This window comes from Chlorocebus sabaeus, chromosome 20, assembly GCF_047675955.1.
Source record: "Chlorocebus sabaeus isolate Y175 chromosome 20, mChlSab1.0.hap1, whole genome shotgun sequence".
NCBI classification, from domain to species: Eukaryota; Metazoa; Chordata; class Mammalia; order Primates; family Cercopithecidae; genus Chlorocebus; species Chlorocebus sabaeus.
The window spans coordinates 117,285,571-117,304,518 of NC_132923.1; the positions used below are offsets into that span (position 1 = coordinate 117,285,571).

The 18,948-nt window shown below is 48.7% G+C and overlaps 1 protein-coding gene across 15 annotated transcripts in view; it reads left to right on the forward strand.

Moving 5' to 3' along the window:
* Nucleotides 1-18,948, forward strand: part of TMCO4 (transmembrane and coiled-coil domains 4) — a 126,161-nt gene that overhangs the window by 95,074 nt on the left and 12,139 nt on the right. For 13 of the 15 annotated variants that reach the window (XM_007980241.3, XM_007980244.3, XM_007980248.3 and 10 more), the window contains 2 exons: nt 12,391-12,508; nt 18,160-18,277. In XM_007980241.3, the coding sequence (XP_007978432.3) occupies nt 12,391-12,508; nt 18,160-18,277 (236 nt within the window). Of the gene's footprint in view, nt 1-4,741; nt 5,172-9,281; nt 9,780-12,390; nt 12,509-18,159; nt 18,278-18,948 lie in introns of those variants that run through there. The other 2 variants (XM_037996508.2, XM_037996547.2) reach the window with 2 other exon arrangements.

Consider the following 18,948-nt stretch of genomic DNA (forward strand, 5'->3'; position numbering starts at 1 on the left):
ACCGTGCCCACCTTGATCTTGCCTAAAGGATTCTACCTGGGCTCACTCCTCTAGTTCTTTATGTGGATCCTTTCTTAGCCCAGGACTGCCAAAATCACATCCCCAAAAGTCAGCCACTTGCCAACAGCCTGGCATCATTCCCAGTGTTTTTCCCACTCCTTTCTCTTCTTCTTGGGTAAAAATTTGAAGAAAGATTCATCCTGCATTAGTGTCTTCAGGGATTTAACCCGTTGCCCATTACATGTGAGCTGTCAGTATGTTGCAGTGTTTCAGACATATTGTGTACATCTGTGGTAGACTGATGGCAAAAAAATGGCCATAATGCCCACCCCTGCCTGTATCCACACACTTTACAATGTGACTTTGAAACCGCTCCAGTCAAGAAGTGTAGTCTGTTTCCCCACCCCTTGAATCTGGGCTGGCCTTGTAACTTGCATTGGCCCATAGAAGGCATAGGAAATCACATCACACCATTTTCAAACCTAGGCCTCAGAAGGCCTTGCACGTGAATTCCACTCTCTCCTCGAACCTCACCATAAGAATGGGTCCAGGTTAGCTCCTGTGGGGATGAGAGACCCCACCTAGCAAAGCTAGCTCATCCCAGCCAGCCTCAGCCTAGCCGCCAGCTGGCTGCAGACACATGAGTGCCCCCAGTGGGATCAGCCATACCTGGATGATTTTAGCAGAACTGCCCGGCCAATTTGTAGGTTCGTGGGACATAATCAGTGATTATTTTAAGCCTCTGAGTTCTGGGATGGTTTGCCACACGCCAATAGCTAACTGATAGAAGACATGTGGCCTTCTATGTCCCTGTGTCACATTTTGATAATTCTTGCAATATTTCAAATCTTTTCACTATGACATGTGCTCACTTCAAACCTCTGTGACACATTTGGTAATTCTCACAATATTTCAAGCCTTTTCTTTTCTTTTCTTTTCTTTTCTTTTTTTGTTGAGATGGAGTCTCTCTCCGTTACCCAGGCTGGAGTGCCATGGCATGGTCTCAGCTCACTGCAACCTCTGCCTCCCAGGTTCAAGCGATTCTCCTGCCTCAGCTTCCCGAGTAGCTGGGTTTACAGGCACCTGCCACCATGCCTGGCTAATTCTTTGTATTTTTAGTAGAGACAGGGTTTCACTATGTTAGCCAGGCTGGTCTCGAACTCCTGACCTCATGATCCACCTGCCTCAGCCTCCCAAAGTGCTGGGATTACAGGTGTGAGCCACCACACCTAGCCAAACCTTTTCATTATTATTGTATCTGTAATGGTGATCAGTGATCTTTGATGTTACTATTGTAATTGTTTTGGGGGCACCACAAACATTGTCCATGTAAGACGGTGAACTTAGTAAATGTTGTGTGTGTTGTGATGCCCCACCAACTGGCTGTTCCCACCTTTCTCCCTCTCCTCCAGCCTTCCTATTCCCTGAGACACAACAATATTGAAGTTAGGCCAGTTAATAACCCTACACGATGGATAGCTGGGCCCAGTGGCTTGTGTCTGTAATCCCAGCACTTTGGGTTGCAGAGGTGGGAGGATTACTTGAGCCAAGGAGTGCGAGACCAGCCTGGGACACATGGTGAAACCCTGTCTCTACCAAAAAAATAGCAAAAAATTGGCCAGGCACAGTGGCTCATGCCTGTAATCCCAGCACTTTTGGAGGCCGATGTGGGTGGATCACCTGAGGTCAGGAGTTCAAGACCAGCCTGACCAACATGGAGAAACCCCGTCTCTATTAAAAATACAAAATTAGCCAGGCATGGTGGTGCATGCCTGTCATCCCAGCTACTCAGGAGGCTGAGGCAGGAGAATCACTTGAACCTGGGAGGCAGAGGTTGCAATGAGCTGAGATCACACCATTGCACTCCAGCCTGGGCAACGAGCAAAACTCTGTCTCAAAAAGAAAAAAAAAAAAAAAGCAAAAAATTAGCCCAACATGGTGGTGTGTGTCTATAATCCCAGCTTCTTGGGAGGCTGAGGTGGGAGAATCACTTGAGCCTGGGAGGTCAAGGCTGCAGTGAGCTGTGATTGCGCTGTTGCACTCCAGCCTGGGTGACAGAGCGAGACCCTGTCTGAAAAACAAATAAATAAATCTCCCTACAATGACCTCTAAGTGTTCAAGTGAAAGGAAACATCACACATTTCTCACTTTAAACCAAAAGCTAGAACTGAGTAAGCTGAGTAAGAAAGGCATGTTGAAAGCGAGACAAACCAAAAACCGGGCCTCTTGCATCAAACAGCCAAATTGTGAATGCAAAGGAAAAGCTTCTTGTAGGAAATTTAAAGTGCTGCGCCAATGATCACAGAGTGTGGGAAAATAGCACTGACAGACTTAGTTGAAGTGAGGCTGCCACAAACCTTCGATTTGTAAAGCAAGTAACGTCTGCGAAGTGCAGTAAAGCAAAACGCAATAAAATGAGGCATGCGTGGTACGCGTGGAATGAAGCTTCTTGTTCTCTACTGGCTCACTGCCTGCAGCTTACCAGCAGCTATGTTTCTCGAAGTTCTATTGTTAACTCCAACTCATCTTTCTGATGGGAAAATTGAGTTCCCGTAGCAGGATGTGGGCCAATTGCCTAACTCTCCATCCAAAACTAGAAAGTGTCTTGTGTTTCACATGGCCCCTGTTCTTTTTCGTAGCAGTATCTGTTCACCCACCTCTGCTTTGGCACATGTGCTAGAGATTACCAAAGCAGAAGGCCACATGCCCTTGGCCTGGTCTGTACATCGGGATATTAATCTTTGAGCAAGTTCTAGCCTGCTAGTGTGTCTAGTGTCTGCTGGTGAATCAACAAAATCGGAAATGTTCACCTTCACAGGCGTGTGTGTTCTGACTTTCATACACAATTTTGAAAGGTGTCAGTTGTCAGAAGACATATATTTTGGTTCAAGGTTTTATTTGATTGCAAAGGGAAGTGGGACAGGAGAGTAGGAGGGAAAATGTGGACATAACCAAATTCTACCGTGTCACTTACTGTGTGACCTTGGACAAATGACTTGGCATGTCTGAGGCTAGGCTTCCCATCATTAAATGGAAGTGGTCATGCTTACCTCCTAGGATTGTTGGGAAGTGTAAAGGAAATTAATCGATGTATGAAGCACTTAGTCCTGAGCCTACCCTGAAATAAACTGAGATGATGATGATAAAGAAGAGGAGGAGGAGGACGAGGATTAAGAAATGGAATTCCAGCCAGGTGTGACGGAATCCCAGCACTTTGGGAGACAGAGGCAGGCAGGTTGCTTGAACTCAGGAGTTTGAAACCCATCTGGGCAACATAGTGAGATCCCATCTCTATTAAAAATTTAAAAAAAAAAAATTGGGGCATGGTGACACACACCTGTAGTCCCAACTACTTGGGACGCTGAGGCAGGAGGATGGATTGAGTCTGGGAGGTTAAGGCTGCAGTGAGCTATGATCACACCACTTGTACTCTAGCCTAGGCAACAGAGCAAGACCCGGTCTCAAAATATAAAAAATAAAATAAATTAAAAAAAAATAGAATTCCAGGCTGGGCCCAGTGGTTCACGCCTGTAATCCTAGCACTTTGGGAGGCCAAAGCAGGCGGCTCACCTGAGGTCGAGAGTTCAAGACCAGCCTGACCAACATAGAGAAACCTTGTCTCTACTAAAAATACAAAATTAACTGGACATGGTGGCGCATGCCTGTAATCCCAGCTACTTGGGAGGCTGGGGCAGGAGAATCGCTTGAATCCGGGAGGCGGAGGTTGCGGTGAGCCAAGATAACACCATTGCACTCCAGCCTAGGCAACAAGAGTGAAACTCTGTCTTTAAAAAAAAAAAAAAAGAAAGAAAAGAAAAGAAAAGAAATAGAATTCCAGAGCTTTAAAAAAAAAAACCCTTACAGCAAAATCTCCGGTTTCATTCCCTGCCGCTATGAAGTTAGGCCAACATTACTGCCCATGATGTTTGCAAGATAAAACCAAAGCAAAAGAGTTTATCAATGTGCTCACAAAGATACAGTTAAACATCCTGACCCTTGAGTCCCCAAATTCTTACTTGGCTGAAAATTATGTCTGCGCTGGATACCAGCTGAAACGCGGAACAGACTGTCACTCGGTCAGCTGGCTCTTTCATCTCCATGATAGCAGACAGCAGACATTACATTTGATGTGATTTCTTTCCCTTGCATGGATTGTATCCACCAGTTGCTTTATTCTCAGACAAACCCAGCTTTAGTCCCCCTGGGGTGGGGGAAGGGGAGAAGGAGGGGAGGTCAGGCAGTGCAGATGAATTTTTAGGGTCTCCCCGCCGGGATGTTAGTAATAGCCTCATCACTTTGCATGACCAAATAAAAGAGATGGGAATCAAAGAGGAGAGATGAAGGCTTAGTCATTCCCTTAAAGAATTCATCCCAAATCCTGATATATGTCCAAAGGGGCTCCTTTAAGCAATTCTTTCCAGTGTGAACCTCATTCCACTGCAGGGCTTGGGGGTACAGTGAAAGCCGCCCTTTCTCCTTTCTTGGTCCCCCCCACCCCCGCCTTCTGTGGCCTCTCTCTATGTGTCTATCATGCGCACATGCGTATCTTTGGAATGGATTTCATTTGTGTTACTGCAGTTCATAGTGTTTCCTTCAAGGTCTCTTTTCTGGACCTGCAGTCAGGAGATAACTTCCTCCTTGGTTTCCTACCTTATCACTCGCTGCACACACGAGCCCCCACCAGGAGGGAGAAAATCCTTCTTTTTTGCTTCTTGAACTTGTGATTCTTTGGTCTTTGCAGCCCAGAAGAATCTCATGATTGACAGCATGACAGGCATGTGGGAGTGAGCGGTGCTGCCTTCCCAGCTGTTTGATGAGATTTCTGAGTGGCAGCTAAAGGAGCCGGCCCTGGGAAAGCTCTGCGAGGGTTTGCCTCACTTTAAGGAAGCTCACCGTGTGGAAAGGGGGAAATGACAAAGGTGAAGCTGGGACCTTCACCTGATTCCCATTGGCAAAGGCCCTGCACTGTCTGAAAGGGTTCTCTGTAGGGCTCTTTGGAAGGGCTGGCCCCACTTGGTGCATTTTAAGAATGTTTAGTTTCACAAAAAATTTAAACACAATTTTTGAGATCAAGGCTATAGTGTGAGCTGAAGTTTGCTGCTGTGACGAAGCTGTCCGTTCTCAGCTCTTGGTTTTTTTTTTTTTTATTTTAATTTTAATTTTTAAAGCTAAGATAATTTCCAGACTTTTAGGGGTACCAAGTGGTAAAGCACCATCTCAGGAGTCCAGTGTGAGCTGCTGAAAACAGGACAAGAGCAATTCACAAGACAGAAACTGAATTATCTAAATTCTGGGGGTCTTTGACCTTTGAACTTTCTTTTTTCTTTACTGGGGGTACTGTCTAGAAGCATTCAGAATAGTTCAGCATGTGGCGGTACCATCATAGGCTTCCCTTCAATAGCCTCCAAAAAACTAGGCTATCCCAAACCCCTAGAGTAGAATTGTTTACCCTTATACCAGTAATATGGTTTGGCTATGGGTCCCCACCCAAATCTCACATGGCGTTGTGATCCCCATGTGTTAATGCCAGGAGAGGCCTGGTGGGAGGTGATTGGTAATTGGATTATAGTGATAGATTTCCTCATGCTGTTCTCGTGATAGTGAGTGAGTTCTCACGAGATCTGGTTGCTTAAAGGTGTGACACACTTCCCCTTCACTCTCTCTCCTGCTCCACCATGGGAAGACAAGCTTGCTTCCCCTTCACCTTCCACCATGATTGTAAGTTTCCTGAGGCCTCTCAGTCATGCTTCCTGTTATGCCTGCGGAACGTGAGTCAATTAAACCTCTTTTCTTCATAAATTACCCAGTCTCAGCTAGGTCTTTCTAGCAGTGTGAAAATGGACTAATACAACCAAGAAGGCTGGGAGGGCACCTAAGCCTGTATGTGGCGTGTACCCAGGCAGACTTCGAGGGGCTATATATTTTTGAGATGGAGTCTCGCTCTTGTTGCCCAGGCTGGAGTACAGTGGTGCGATCTCGGCTCACTGCAACCTCCTTCTCCCAGGTTCAAGTGATTCTCCTGCCTCAGCCTCCCAAGAAGCTGGGATTACAGGCATGTGCCACCACCCTGGGATAATTTTTGTGTTTTTAATAGAGACTGGGTTTTGCCATGTTGGCCAGCCTGGTCTCAAACTGCTGGCCTCAAGCAATCCACCCACCTTGGCCTCCCAAAGTGCTGGGAATACAGGTGTGAGCCACCGCACCCAGTTGCCAGACTCTGTAAATAGTCAGATCTTTTGCGAACTGATAGAGTGAGATCTCACTCATCACCAAGAGGAGGGCACCAAGCCATTTATGAAGGATCCACCCCCATGACCCAAACACCTCCCACCAGGCCCCACATCACATTTCAGCATGAAATCTGGAGGGGACAAACATCCAAAGCATTTCAAAGAGGGAACAGCAAGGCCAGTGTGGCTGGAGCAGAGAATGAAGGGAAGGTCAGGCAGGGCTTCGAGATCATTGCAATGACTTCAACTTTGACTCCATGAGAGATGGGTCCCCTGGGAGGTTTTTAAGCACAAAGGTGACATGATCTGACTTTACTGCAGTGTAATGTATGTACCACAAGACCCACCCATTTTAAATGCACAATTTAATGACTTTTAGGAAATATACAGAGCTGTGCAATCATCACCAAACCCAATTTTAGAACATGTCCATCACCCCAAAAAGACATCTCATGCCTATGACTTACAATGTAAAGGGATCAGCTGGGCTCCTGTGTTAAAAATAGCAATAAGAGGTAGAAGCAAAGAAAGTGTTGGAAAGAGACATTTTTTTCACGGCACGTGTGAATGACAATAAGTTCTAAGAGCTGAGGGGTAAAGACATGACTGATGAAGCTTTTGCAACTGCTGCAGGTTTGGAACTGCCTTAATGCCAAAGTTATAATAGGATGAAAGGCCTTCAGCTCTCACAGTAAAAATAGGATATTAATAACTTAGCGAGAACTGTTTAAAAATGAGAAATGCAAGCATAAATGTTCTACATGTCTATGACTTGACTCCTGAACTTGAAGTTAATCCCTGCCCTCTTTTACATAAAAAGTCTGAATATTTCTAAAGCTATATAGGGCTCTCTTAATGCCTTGAAAATTCACAAGAAAAAAAGCTGACGGTAGCAGTAGGAATAAATCCCAAACAAGTTTCAGCAAACACTCATTGTCCCTGCAGTGAGGTCTTCTCATGTCCATTATTATTGAAATGTTTAAATCCTAGTTTATTTTGTTGGTCTTGAAAACTGGGGACATTCTGCACTGAATCCACATGATGATCTGAAGGATTTTCTGTCCCTGTGGAAGGGACTTGCTTAACACTACAAGTGGTACCTGGGCCAGATGCGGTAGCTCACTCCTGTAAATCCCAGCACTTTAGGAGGCTAAGGCGGGAGGATTACCTGAGTCCAGCAGTTTGAGACCAGCCTGGGCAACATAGCAAGACCTCATCTCTACTAAAATTTAAAAAATCAGCCAGGTGTGATGACAGACACCTGTAGTCCCAGCTACTTGGGAGGCAGAGGCAGGAGAATCACTTGAGCCTGTGAGATGGAGCCTGCAGATTGTGCCACAGCACTCCAGCCTGGGCTACAGAGGGAGACCCTGTCTCAAAAAAGAAAAATTAAAAAGTGGTACCTGAGTGAGGATTTTCCATAGTTTACCTGGAAGGCTGAATTCTTCTAGTAGTATAAGGTTTTGAACCAAACTGGATTTTGACTTTTTTTTTTTTTTTCCTTTCCAGCAGCTATGACAGCAGCCAGTATTGTCTTTTTCCTAACCTAAATAGGTGTCCCCTCCTGCACCATCCCATTCTAGGAACAGTCAGGTGGTAATGGGCTCTGACTGCCTATCCACATCTACGTTGGGTGGGTCTAAGGCAAGCTTGTCCAACCAGTGGCCTGCTGGCCACATGCCACCCAGGATGGCTTTGAATGCAGCTCAACACAAATTACTAAACTTTCTTAAAACATTCTGAGGTTTTTTTGCAATTCTTTTTTTTTTTATTATTTTTTATCTCATCGACTATTGTTAGTGTTAGTATATTTTTATTTATTCGTTTGCTTGTTTGTTTATTTTTGAGATGGAGTCTGTCTCTGTCGCCCAGGTTGGAGTACAGTAGCGCCATCTTGGCTCACTGCAATCTCCGCCTCCTGGGTTCAAGCGATTCCCCTGCCTCAGCCTCCTGAGTAGCTGGGATTACAAGCGTCCACCACCACACCTGGCTAATTTTTGTGTTTTTTGTAGAGACAGGGTTTCGCCATGTTGGCCAGGCTGGTCTCAAACTCCTGACCTCAGGTGATCCACCCACCTCGGCCTCCCAAAGTGCTGGGATTACAGGCGTGAGCCACGGTGCCCACCTAGTGTTAGTGTATTTTATGTGTGGCTCAAGACAATTCTTCTTCCAGTGTGGCCCACGGAAGCCAAAAGATTGGACACCCCTGGTCTAAGGTGGTTCTTGCCAACCACCCTTAGCTAACACCATGCATTACTGAGAGCCTGCCACATAGCTTATCTCCAGGTCAGCGGCCACGCCAGAGAGCAAATCTTTAAAATCTAAGGGTACATCTGGGCGTGGCAGTGGTCTAAGGAGGAAAGGGGGAGAGGCCCAGCTAGGCAGCTGCCAGCCCAGCTTCAGAGATGGGTAAATGTGTTGCTAGCTTGGTTTGTCCGTGCTCAGGACTATTTTCTGGGGTTCAAACTATGAGTCGCAGTTCAAGGTCACAGGCAGCTCCCTTTTTAGGTTTTCTGACAGCTGTCGGTGGATCCTGACTGTGGCTTAGGAATGCTGCTATTACCACCGCTGGCCACAAGGGGTCCCAGCCCTGCAGGCAGCCGCACCAAGGCTCGAAAAGCAGCCCCAGACTCTGCCCGGCAGAGAAGGCGCTCTGAATGGCCGGCCCCCAGAGAAAGCTGTTGAGCTCATGGTTATCCCTGGGTCCACAACCATTTGGCACTGTGGGAGCAATGATAACCCGCATATGATCACTGTGCACGTTGTTATCGCAGACAGCAGAGAGAAAGACCCCAGGGACCAGCAGCTCTGCGTTCTGGTCCCAGGCTTATTCTGATTGGCTGTGTGACCTTGGGCAAGCCTCATCCTGTCTCTGACCCTGTTTCCTCGTTTTCCAAGGGAAATCATGTTGATCTCTAAGGGCCTTTTCAGCAACAGCCTTGCCAACAACAAAAGCACCTGAAATATCCCTAATATTGGAGGGGTATCTGAGCCATCCTTGCTATTCACCACAAACTGTCAGCTTACTGAAGTTTTAAATTCTTCTGCCAGATTATCATTGTCCTGGAAACAAAAGAAGCAAAGTCAGAATTCTGTGCTATGGAGTCTTTTAACCTCAGAGCCGGAGGGGAACTCAGAGAGCTTGGTACTACAAGGGTTTTCAAACTCTTATCAGCCTGGAACCCTGAATTCAGACAAACTCTGACATGGAAGCCCAAATGGAAAACCACTGAAAGCACTCTGGTTAGAAATTGGAGCCCAGAGAGAGGAAGCTGTCTGTCCTGTGTCGCTCAGCAAAAGAGTAGCAGAGCTGGTCGAAGCTGTCCCAGCTGGGCACATTTCCCAGCAATGAACTGAGTGTGCGGCTTCCCGGTGCGTGAGGGAACTCAGACCATAAGAAAGAGCTGGCTGGGCATGGTGGTTCATGCCTGTAATCCCAGCACTTTGGGAGGCCGAGGCAGGTGGATCACCTGAGGTCAGGAGTTCGGGACCGGCCTGGCAAACATGGCAAAACCCCGTCACTACTAAAAATACAAAAATTATCTAGGCGTGGTGGTGCATGCCTGTAGTCCCAGCTACTTGGGAGGCTGAGGCAGAAGGATCGCTTGAACCTTTGAGGTGGAAGTTGCAGCGAGCCAAGATTGCACCACTGCACTGTAGCCTGGGTAAGAGTGAGACTCTGTCAAAGAAAAAAAAAAGAAGAAAGAAAAGAAAAGGAAAGAAAGAAAAGAAGAAGGAGGGAGGGAGGAGGGAGGGAGGAAGGAAAGAAAGGAGGGAAGGAGGGAGGGAGGAGAGAGGGAGGAGGAGGGAGGAGAGAGGGAGGAGGAGGGAGGAGAGAGGGAGGAAGGAGGGAGGGAGGAAGGGAAGGAAGGAAGGAAAGGAAGGAAAGAGGGAAAGAAGGAAGGAAGGAAGGAAGGAAGAGCCACAAGGGGGAGGCAGGGGGTCAGGCAGGCCAGTGGGGTGCATGAACTCCCACTGTGCATTCACCGTGCTGGGATTTTTCCCATGTGACTTAATCCTCATAAAGACCCTGTAAGGTCAGCATCATCCTCTTTTAGGCTTGGAGAAGTTACATGATTTGGTTCAAGTCACATAGCCCAAAAGTGGCTAAGCTGAGATTTGAACCTGATGTCAAAGCCTGTAAACTGGTTTTCCTGATAGAGACAGACATTTATTCATGGATTCATTCATTCATTCATTCAAATCTTTATTGAGCACCAGATCTGTAACTGGTGCTGTCCTGGGCCCTGCCACACTGCTGTGAATGAGGCACTGGGGTGCCTGCCCTCACTGAACCTCCGTGTTAGAGGAGGAGACAAATGATAAACAATAATCTGTGACAAGGAGAAAAATAAAGCAGAGGATGGGATAGAGGCTGGGGGAGGGGGGCATTTGCACCTCTTGTTTTGTCCAGAGCAGTGTTTCTCCGAGCCTGGTCCACATACCCATCTGGGAACTACTGGTTTCCAATCTGCAGCAAGATTTAAAAAGCCGTGTTGCTTCTCTATTTCTGTACTTACAGAACAATTGGATTGCACTTTGGTGTTTGTTTACTTGTTTGTTTTGAGACAAGGTCTGGCTCCATCACCCAGGCTAGTGTGCAGTGGTGTGGTCATAGCTGACTATGATCTCAAACTCCTGAGCTCAAGCAATCTACCTGCCTCAGCCTCCCAGGTAGCTGGGACTACAGGTGTGTGCCACCACATCCAGCTAATTTTTAATTAATTTATTTATTTAGAGACAGAGTCTCAATCTGTGGCCCAGGCTGAGTGCAGTTGCCCAATCTCAGCTCACTGCAACCTCTGCCTCCCAGGCTCAGGCGATTTTCATGCCTCAGCCTCCCAAATAGCTGGGATTACAGGCTTCTGCCACCACACCCAGCTAATTTTTGTATTTTTAGTAGAGACGGTTTTTTGCCATGCTGGCAAGGCTAGTCTCTAAATCCTGGCCTTAAGTGATCCACCCACCTTGGCTTCCCAAAATGCTGGGATTACAGGCATAAGCCACTGCACCAGGCCCTGGCTCTTTGTTTGTTTGTTTGTTTGTTTGTTTGTTTGTTTGTAAAGACAAGGTGTCACTTTGTTGCCCAGGCTGGTCTTGAACTCCTGGGCTGAAGCGATCCTTCTGCCTCAGCTTCCCAAAATGCTGGGATTATCAACGCTAGGTGAGCCGCCGCCCCTAGCCCAGATTGCACTTTGAATAGCCCTGACCTGAAATATTTCCTGAATCATTAGATCAATGCAGCTGACAAGTGCACTCCCTGACGCCAGGACCTACTCGCCCCGTCTCCTCTTCACCCCCCTCTTCCCACCAGTCTGCACAGATCCCAGGGAACCTTTTGCAGAGAAAGATATTGGTGTCTCCCACCTGGCATGCAAGACGGTGCAGGGCCCATTAGTCTCTTCTAAAGGAAGACATCCATCCATAGTCCACAGCTGGTGTGAACTTCGTAGGTGGTGGAGAGAGACCTGGGTTCCAACTCAGGCTGTGTTGGAACTTATTAGCCATGTGATCTTGCAGATACCTTTGATTTTCCTTAACTCTAAAATGGGGATAATGCGGCTGGGCATGGTGGCTCTCGCCTGTAATCCCAGTACTTTGGGAGGCCAAGGCAGGTGGATCACCTGAGGTGAGGAGTTTGAGACCAGCCTGGCCAACCTGGTGAAACCCCATCTCTACTAAAAATACAAAAAAGTGTCTGGGCGTGGTGGCATGTGCCTGTAGTCCCAGCTACTCGGGAGGCTGAGGCAGGAGAATCGCTTGAACCCAGGAGACAGAGGTTGCAGTGAGCTGAGATCGTGCCACTGCACTCCAGCCTAGGCAACAAAGTGAGACTCCATCTCAAAATATATAAATATAGATAAATAAATAAATAAATAAATAAATAAATAAATAAATAAAATGGGGTAATGATCCTTTGAAGGAATAGATTAAGCATATAAGAGGCTTGACTCAGGTTCTGGAACTCGGTAGAAGCCTCCATGCCTATCTATGCATGTGTTTGCATGTTTGCATGTGTGTACATTCACATATGCACATGATTCACGTGTGTGCATGTGTATGTGTGTGACATTCGTCTCCTCCACTGCTGTTGGAGAGTCCCTCCCAGCACCCACTGTGACCAGGGACACTGACAGCCTTTTCTGGGGTCTTTTGCCAGATTGCCAAGGGATCATCGAGGATGTCGTCCTGCTAGGTGCACCTGTGGAGGGAGAAGCGAAGCACTGGGAGCCTTTCCGGAAGGTGGTGTCCGGGAGGATCATCAACGGCTACTGCAGGTCTGTCCAAACCTCGTGCCAGCAGGGAAGTAGCAATGCTTACTGAGCACTTAGCATGCCCACGCTCTGTGTTGGGGACACATATTCGAGACCTAATCCCTGTCCTGGAAGATCCCAAGAACTGGCCAGGCACCGGCCCTGTTAGGAGCAGGCCCCGGCCTGGTGATCTGATCTGGGAAGCATCCCCCCAGTGGGATGATGGACAGCAGGGGGCATTCTGAGAAGATGTTTGTGTATCAGGCCTGAGAGCAGCAGGATGACAGGAGAGGCTGGGGCAGCTTGGCCTGGTTGGAGCTGGGGGAAGGGATATGGGCGAGTGGGACACGGACTGAAAAACAAAGATTGGGCCACAGGGAGGTCTTTGAACGACGTCTAAGAGACGTCTATGTTAGTCTTTGGCGGTGGAAGGAGGGACTGGAGGGGCCTAGGCTGAGCTTTCTGAGTGCTGCCATGGAGGAAGGGCAGGGTGCTAGAACAGGAGGCTGACGGCATGCAGGAGCCTGTACCCAAACAGGGTGACAGACCCTCCAGCCAGAGGAGGGGGCCCGTGAAGGCTGGCGGCCACAGGGCTAGAAAGGAAGCAACCCTTGTTTGGGGTTTGAGAAGGAAGACCTGCGGGGTTTCAGCCAAAGCTGTGACTCAGACTTTGGGGCAGGAGGGAGGATGAAACCCAAAACTGAGCCCTCTAAGATTGGCCTGAGAAGAAGCCCTGTCCATCCAGCCTCTGGATGAAGCAAAGGTGTTTTCAGAGCAGCAACGTTTAAGGCTCATGATTCGGAAGCACCTAGGCCTGGGTTCTAACGCCCGCCTTCATTTCTTCATCAGTAAAAGAGGGATACTGGTAGCACCTGCCCTCAGAGTTGTGAGGATGCTTGAAGGATTTACAGAGCTGTACATGTGTGCATGTTTACATGTGTGTATCTACACATGTGCACGATTGTCCATGTTCACATGTGTGTATGTGTGTGCATGGTACATACATGCTTTGTGAATGACAGGTAATGTCACCATTTTTTTCATTCATCATCATCAATCACTTGGGATATTCATTCAGTGAATTCAGTGAGCACCAACCTCAGGCCAGGCTGCCTGGTGGGAGGCTGAGGCAGGACAATCGCTTGAACCTGGGAGGCGGAGGTTGCAGTGAGCCGAGATCGCACCACTGTACTCCAGCCTGGGCCACAAGAGCGAGACTCCATCTCAAAGTATATATATAAAAAAATAAGAAAAAGATAAGGAATGGACAAAGACTTTGATGTGAGGCAGTCCTAGGTTAAAATCTTGCCTCTGCTGTTTACCGTTTGAGTGGGTTTAGACAAACAACTTCCCTAAATTCAGCATCCCCACCTATAAAATAGGAATAATAGTCCCTCCTGTGTAGAGGTTCTGGGAAGATTAAATGACGTTATAAAGCAGAAGAACTGGCACTTAGTAGGTGCCCAATAAATGATAACAGTTACAATGTTTATTACTTGGCATACTCACATAGCACATGATTTTTTAGTATTTTTTATAAACAGCAAAGCAAAAGAATTAAAATTGCATATGTGCAGGGGGAACGCAGCAGAATCTTATTAAACCCATCTGTTCTGTTGAGAACCTGAGGCGCGTACACTTGGTTTTCAATTATTTTGTGAGACCCTGGGCCATCTCTTTATGGAGAGAAAGGAGGAGGAGGAGGAGAAGGAAGAAGAAAGGGAAGGAGGGAAGGAGAGAGAGAGTGTAGATCAAAACAACTGTAGTTCCTTGGTTAAATTAAGCATCAGCCAGGAGTTCAGATTCTTGGTCTCCAAAGGCCTTTTAGTTGCTGTGAACTTAAACATGGAGGATGAGAGGGAAGGCGATTCAGGCCAACACTACCTAACTACACAAGTTTACTCATGTGTAATTTACATTAATAAAGCTCTTTGTAAATCCACTCCCTTACCTGGGCTATTCACGAACCTCCTGGAAGCTAGCTGGGGTGATAGCACTGCCGCCTGTCACATCCCTGAGGAAGTGAAGTTCTAAGAGGGGCAAGTGACTTGCCCAGGGTCTCACAGGCAGACCCAGAATATGAGCTCAGGCCTGTCTCATCCCCTCGTGAGATGGCTGCATTCTGAGTCCTCAGGAGAGCTCCTTGTAGCCCAGGGACAAGAGGCCACTCCTGAGGAGGGGATGACAGAAGAAGGAGCAAGGAGGACCGCTGCCCACAGATGGCTCGAGGCCTGGTGAGTGAGCCATGTCTGCCTTCAGCAGGTGGCGGTTGTGCAGCCTGGGGTTTGCATATCAGCATTGCCTGGAGGGTGGCAGTGAGTTCCCAGTTCAGCTCAGGATACAGGGATGACTAAGGCACAGGCCTGCCCTCAGGGAGCTCTCTGCTTTTCTAGAAAAGGGGAAGCACAGGAGGATGTGTGGCAAACATCATAAAAGGAACAAGTACCAGGCACACAAGGGGCGAATGATTAATCGTTTCGGATGGAGGATGGGCGCAGTGGCTCGCACCTATAATTCCCGCACTTTGGGAGGCCGAGGCAGAAGGATCACTTGAGCCCAGGAAGGAGTTCAAGACCAGCCTGAAAACATGGCAAAACCTGTCTCTACAAAAAAATACAAAAATTAGCCAGGCATGGTGGTGCACACCTGTAGTCCCAGCTACTTGGGAAGCTGAGGTAGGAGGATGGCTTGACCCTGGAGGCAGAGGTTGCAGTGAGCCAAGATCATGCGACTGCACTCCAGCCTGGGCAACAGATCAAGACTATGTCTCAAAAAAAAAATAAAAATAAAAAAATACAAAAGTTAACCATGCACGGTGGCTCCTGTAGTCCCAGCTACTTGGGAGGCTGAGGTGGGAGGATGGCTTGACCCTAGGAGGCAGAGGCTGCAGTGAGCCAAGATCGTGCCACTGTACTCCAGCCTGGGCAACAAGAGTTAAGACCCTGTCTCAAAACATATATATATATATATAGTAGTGGGTGGAGAGGCCCAGGGACACTCCCTAGAGGAGGGGATGTCCAAGGTGAATTTTGAAAGGATGGATATAGGGACCCATCAGAGACTGGAAGCATAGACTGAGCCGGAGAGAGGCGGCACAGCACACACAGGTCCAGCACAGGCACTAATAGTCATGACTGAGGCTCCCTGAGCACCTGTGTGTACATGTCCTGCTTCAGTGAATGCTCCCACCAATGCTGGGAGCTAAGATACCCTGAGGAGGCTGAGGCTCAGAAAGGTCAAGCAACCTGTCCAAGGTCACACAGCTCATAACTGACAAGGCAGGAATTGAACCTGGCTCTGCGTGGTCCAGAGCTGGGTGGAGAAGGTCTTGAATGCCAGTGAAGGCCCATGGTTTGCTCAGCACAGCGAGAGGGTACAGAACCTTCTAATCTGCGTTCCTGCTCTGCCCCTACATGTGTGTAAATACATGTAATTCACATTTTAACTACAATGTTGTTGTAATTAAAACAGAAATAATCTGTCGTAAAACAGAAATAATTTTGGAGGAATGATGTTGTCTTTGCTCATTTACACCCAGCAGTATTGGAAACATTTTCCGACCATCCTCACATCCAGTATTTGATGCACTGGATTCTGATGAATAGTTCAATAAAACAGTTTGAATGGATCTCCCTTTTCTCCCTCTAGCCATCCTTTTTCGTTTATTTGTTTGTTTGTTTGTTTGTTTTTCGAGACAAGGTCTCACTCTGTTGCCCAGGCTGAAGTGCAGTGGCACAACCAGGGCTTACTGCAGCCTCAACTGCCTTAGGCTTAGATGATCCTCCTGCCTCAGCCTCCCAAGTAGCTGGGACCATAGGCACACACCACCACACCCAGCAAATTTTTGTGTGTTTTGTAGAGATGGGGTCTCCCTATGTTGCCTAGGCTGGTCTCAAATGCCTGGGCCCAAGCAATCCTCCCACGTCAACCTCCCAAAGTGCTGGGATTACAGGTGTGAGCCACTGCCCCCTGCAACCATCCATTCTTAGACAGTGCTTCTTGGGCCCTCAATATTAAGATAATCATCAGGACCTGAAAGCATTGCTCTCTGGAGAGACTGAAGGAATTTTCTAGATGAGAAAGACCAGAGGCAATGGAGAGCCATGGTCTGCTTCTGAGGGAGCACAGTGGTCAGATGGGTGTTTTAGGAAGACTCCAGTGGCTCAAGGTAGGTGAGGCCAGGAGCAGGGAGTGGGGTGAGGAGGCTGTTGCATTCATCCGTGGGGCGGGGAGGGAGGATTGCCTACTCTCAGGGCTGGACCACAAGGGACAGGTATTGGAGGGGAGAGGGGAGGAAGAATTGGGAGGACTCTGATATGTTGGTCATAAGGAAGAGGCACCCAAGACATTGGTTTCTACTTGAAGGACTGGGCAGATGACAGTGGGGAAGGAGTTAGGGATGGATGAGCTCCCTTCGGGACACAGCAGGAGAGTCTGTAGAGGACCCCTCAGCTCAGGGACTCAGTCCTCCTGGGGGTCTTCAGAGTGCTACCCACTCACAAACCCACGTGCTCAGAGACCACAGAGGGTCAGAACTTGGAGGAACCCAGAGAGCACCACCACACCCTGTGTCCCGGACAGGTGGGGGACTTGCCTGTGGTCACACAGCAGGGCACATAGACAGGGCCGCCAGGACTCCAGCCCCGGCCTCCTATCTCTCAGCCATTCTTACCCCCTGCAGTGAGGGGGGGCCTTCTTTAAGATGAACAAGTGTGCAAAAATAACGCCATGCAAACCAGAGTCAGAATTAGTCCACACAGAAGACAGCAGGATGGGCAGAGTTGGATCCGAGTCTGGGGTGCAGAGGGGAGAACAGAAGCTTGCCTGTGCACAGACTTGCTGGGTGGCAAGGCCCCAGGGCATGGCTCTGTGATGGCCCAGCTGCATCCCAAGACAGTTCAGGGGTTTGCGAGGGAAGGCTGCCTCAGGGGTCCCTCAGACTGTGTCCTCTGTAGACAGTACTCATTGCACCTGAAGCAACGGGCAGCAGAGGGTCCAAGGTCATTTCTTCTGGATAGTGTAGGGGCAGTGTTTGGCTGGGGGTGGGTTCACAGAGTAGGGTCACAGCACCCCTGAAAATAAAGGAATGTTCCCGGAGCCGTGACTGCCTAGACAACCACCCTCGCCTCTTCTGCTGCCTGAGGGCAGGGAGAACCTGCAGCCTGGGCTGAGCCTGTCCTGGGAAGGCCAAGCTGGTCCCTCCAGCTCACCTAGACCCCAGAGCTCCTCCCCTCCTCACAGGCAGACCTTCTTTGCCTTTCTTTTTCCAGGGAGCCCTGGACAAGCCACCTTTCCCGAGCTGGGAATAGCTCTCCTGAGCCACATGCTGACTTTTTGAGAACTTTATCCAGATTCCTCATTCATTCAGCAGATATTCCTCTATTGCATGCCGGACACTGTTCTTAGCTCTGGAGACCCAGCTGGAAACAAAGCAGCAGCCTTCATAGAGCTACCTGGTGCTTGTACATAGCCCTGCGCACCATGCCTGGCACAGGCCAGGCTCCAAAAGCATCAGCTGTGGCTGCTTCATCTTCCATCTCCACCGTGCCATCAGGGATCCTGTTTTTCCGCAGAAGCTCCAGTCCCACTCTGCTTCCCAGGAGGCAGCCTGGCCCGTCCTGTCCTCGGGCTGTCCAAGGCTGGTGCTAACGTTCACATGCTTCTCTGCCCTCCAGAGGAGACTGGCTGCTGAGTTTCGTGTACCGCACGTCCTCGGTGCAGCTCCGTGTCGCCGGCCTACAGCCCGTGCTGCTGAAGGACAGGAGGGTGGAGAATGTGGACTTGACCTCTGTGGTGAGTGTTGGCCTGTCCCTCCTGGGGCTTTGCATTTGCTTAGGTACTCCAGCCAGCCGCCCCTGTCCCCTGAAGACAGTGGCCTCAACCTGGTCCATGCCACAGGAGAGAGATCATAAGAATTTATCTGGAGCCAGGTACAGTGGCTCATGCCTGTAATCCCGGCACTTTGGGAAGCCCAGGAGGGCAGATCCCTTGAGCCCGCGAATTTGAGACCAGCCTGGGCAACATATCAAAACCCCATTTCTATAAAAATTTTTTAAATTAGCTGGGCATGGTGGTGTGTGCCTGTAGTCCCAGCTTCTCAGGAGGCTGAGGTGGGAGGATCACTTGAGCCTAGGAGATCGAGGCTGCAGTGAGCCATGATTGTGCCATTGTATTGCAACCTGGGCGTCAGAGCACAACCCTGTCTCTAAAAAGCAAAAACACACACAGATATACAACTAGCAATTAACAGGACCAGGATTGGATTTGAATCTCCAGAACCCTCACTCTTGCTCCTGTATTACTGCTGTTCCCCACTCCTGAGTACCCCCCGCCCACCCAGGGCTCCCCAACAGCCCCATCTCAGCTCACTAGTCAGGACTGTATGTTCTGCGAGAAGCAGCTGGAGCAAGCAGAGGACACAGGTAGAGGGCTTTAGGCTAGACCAAAAGCAGAAGCACCTGCCT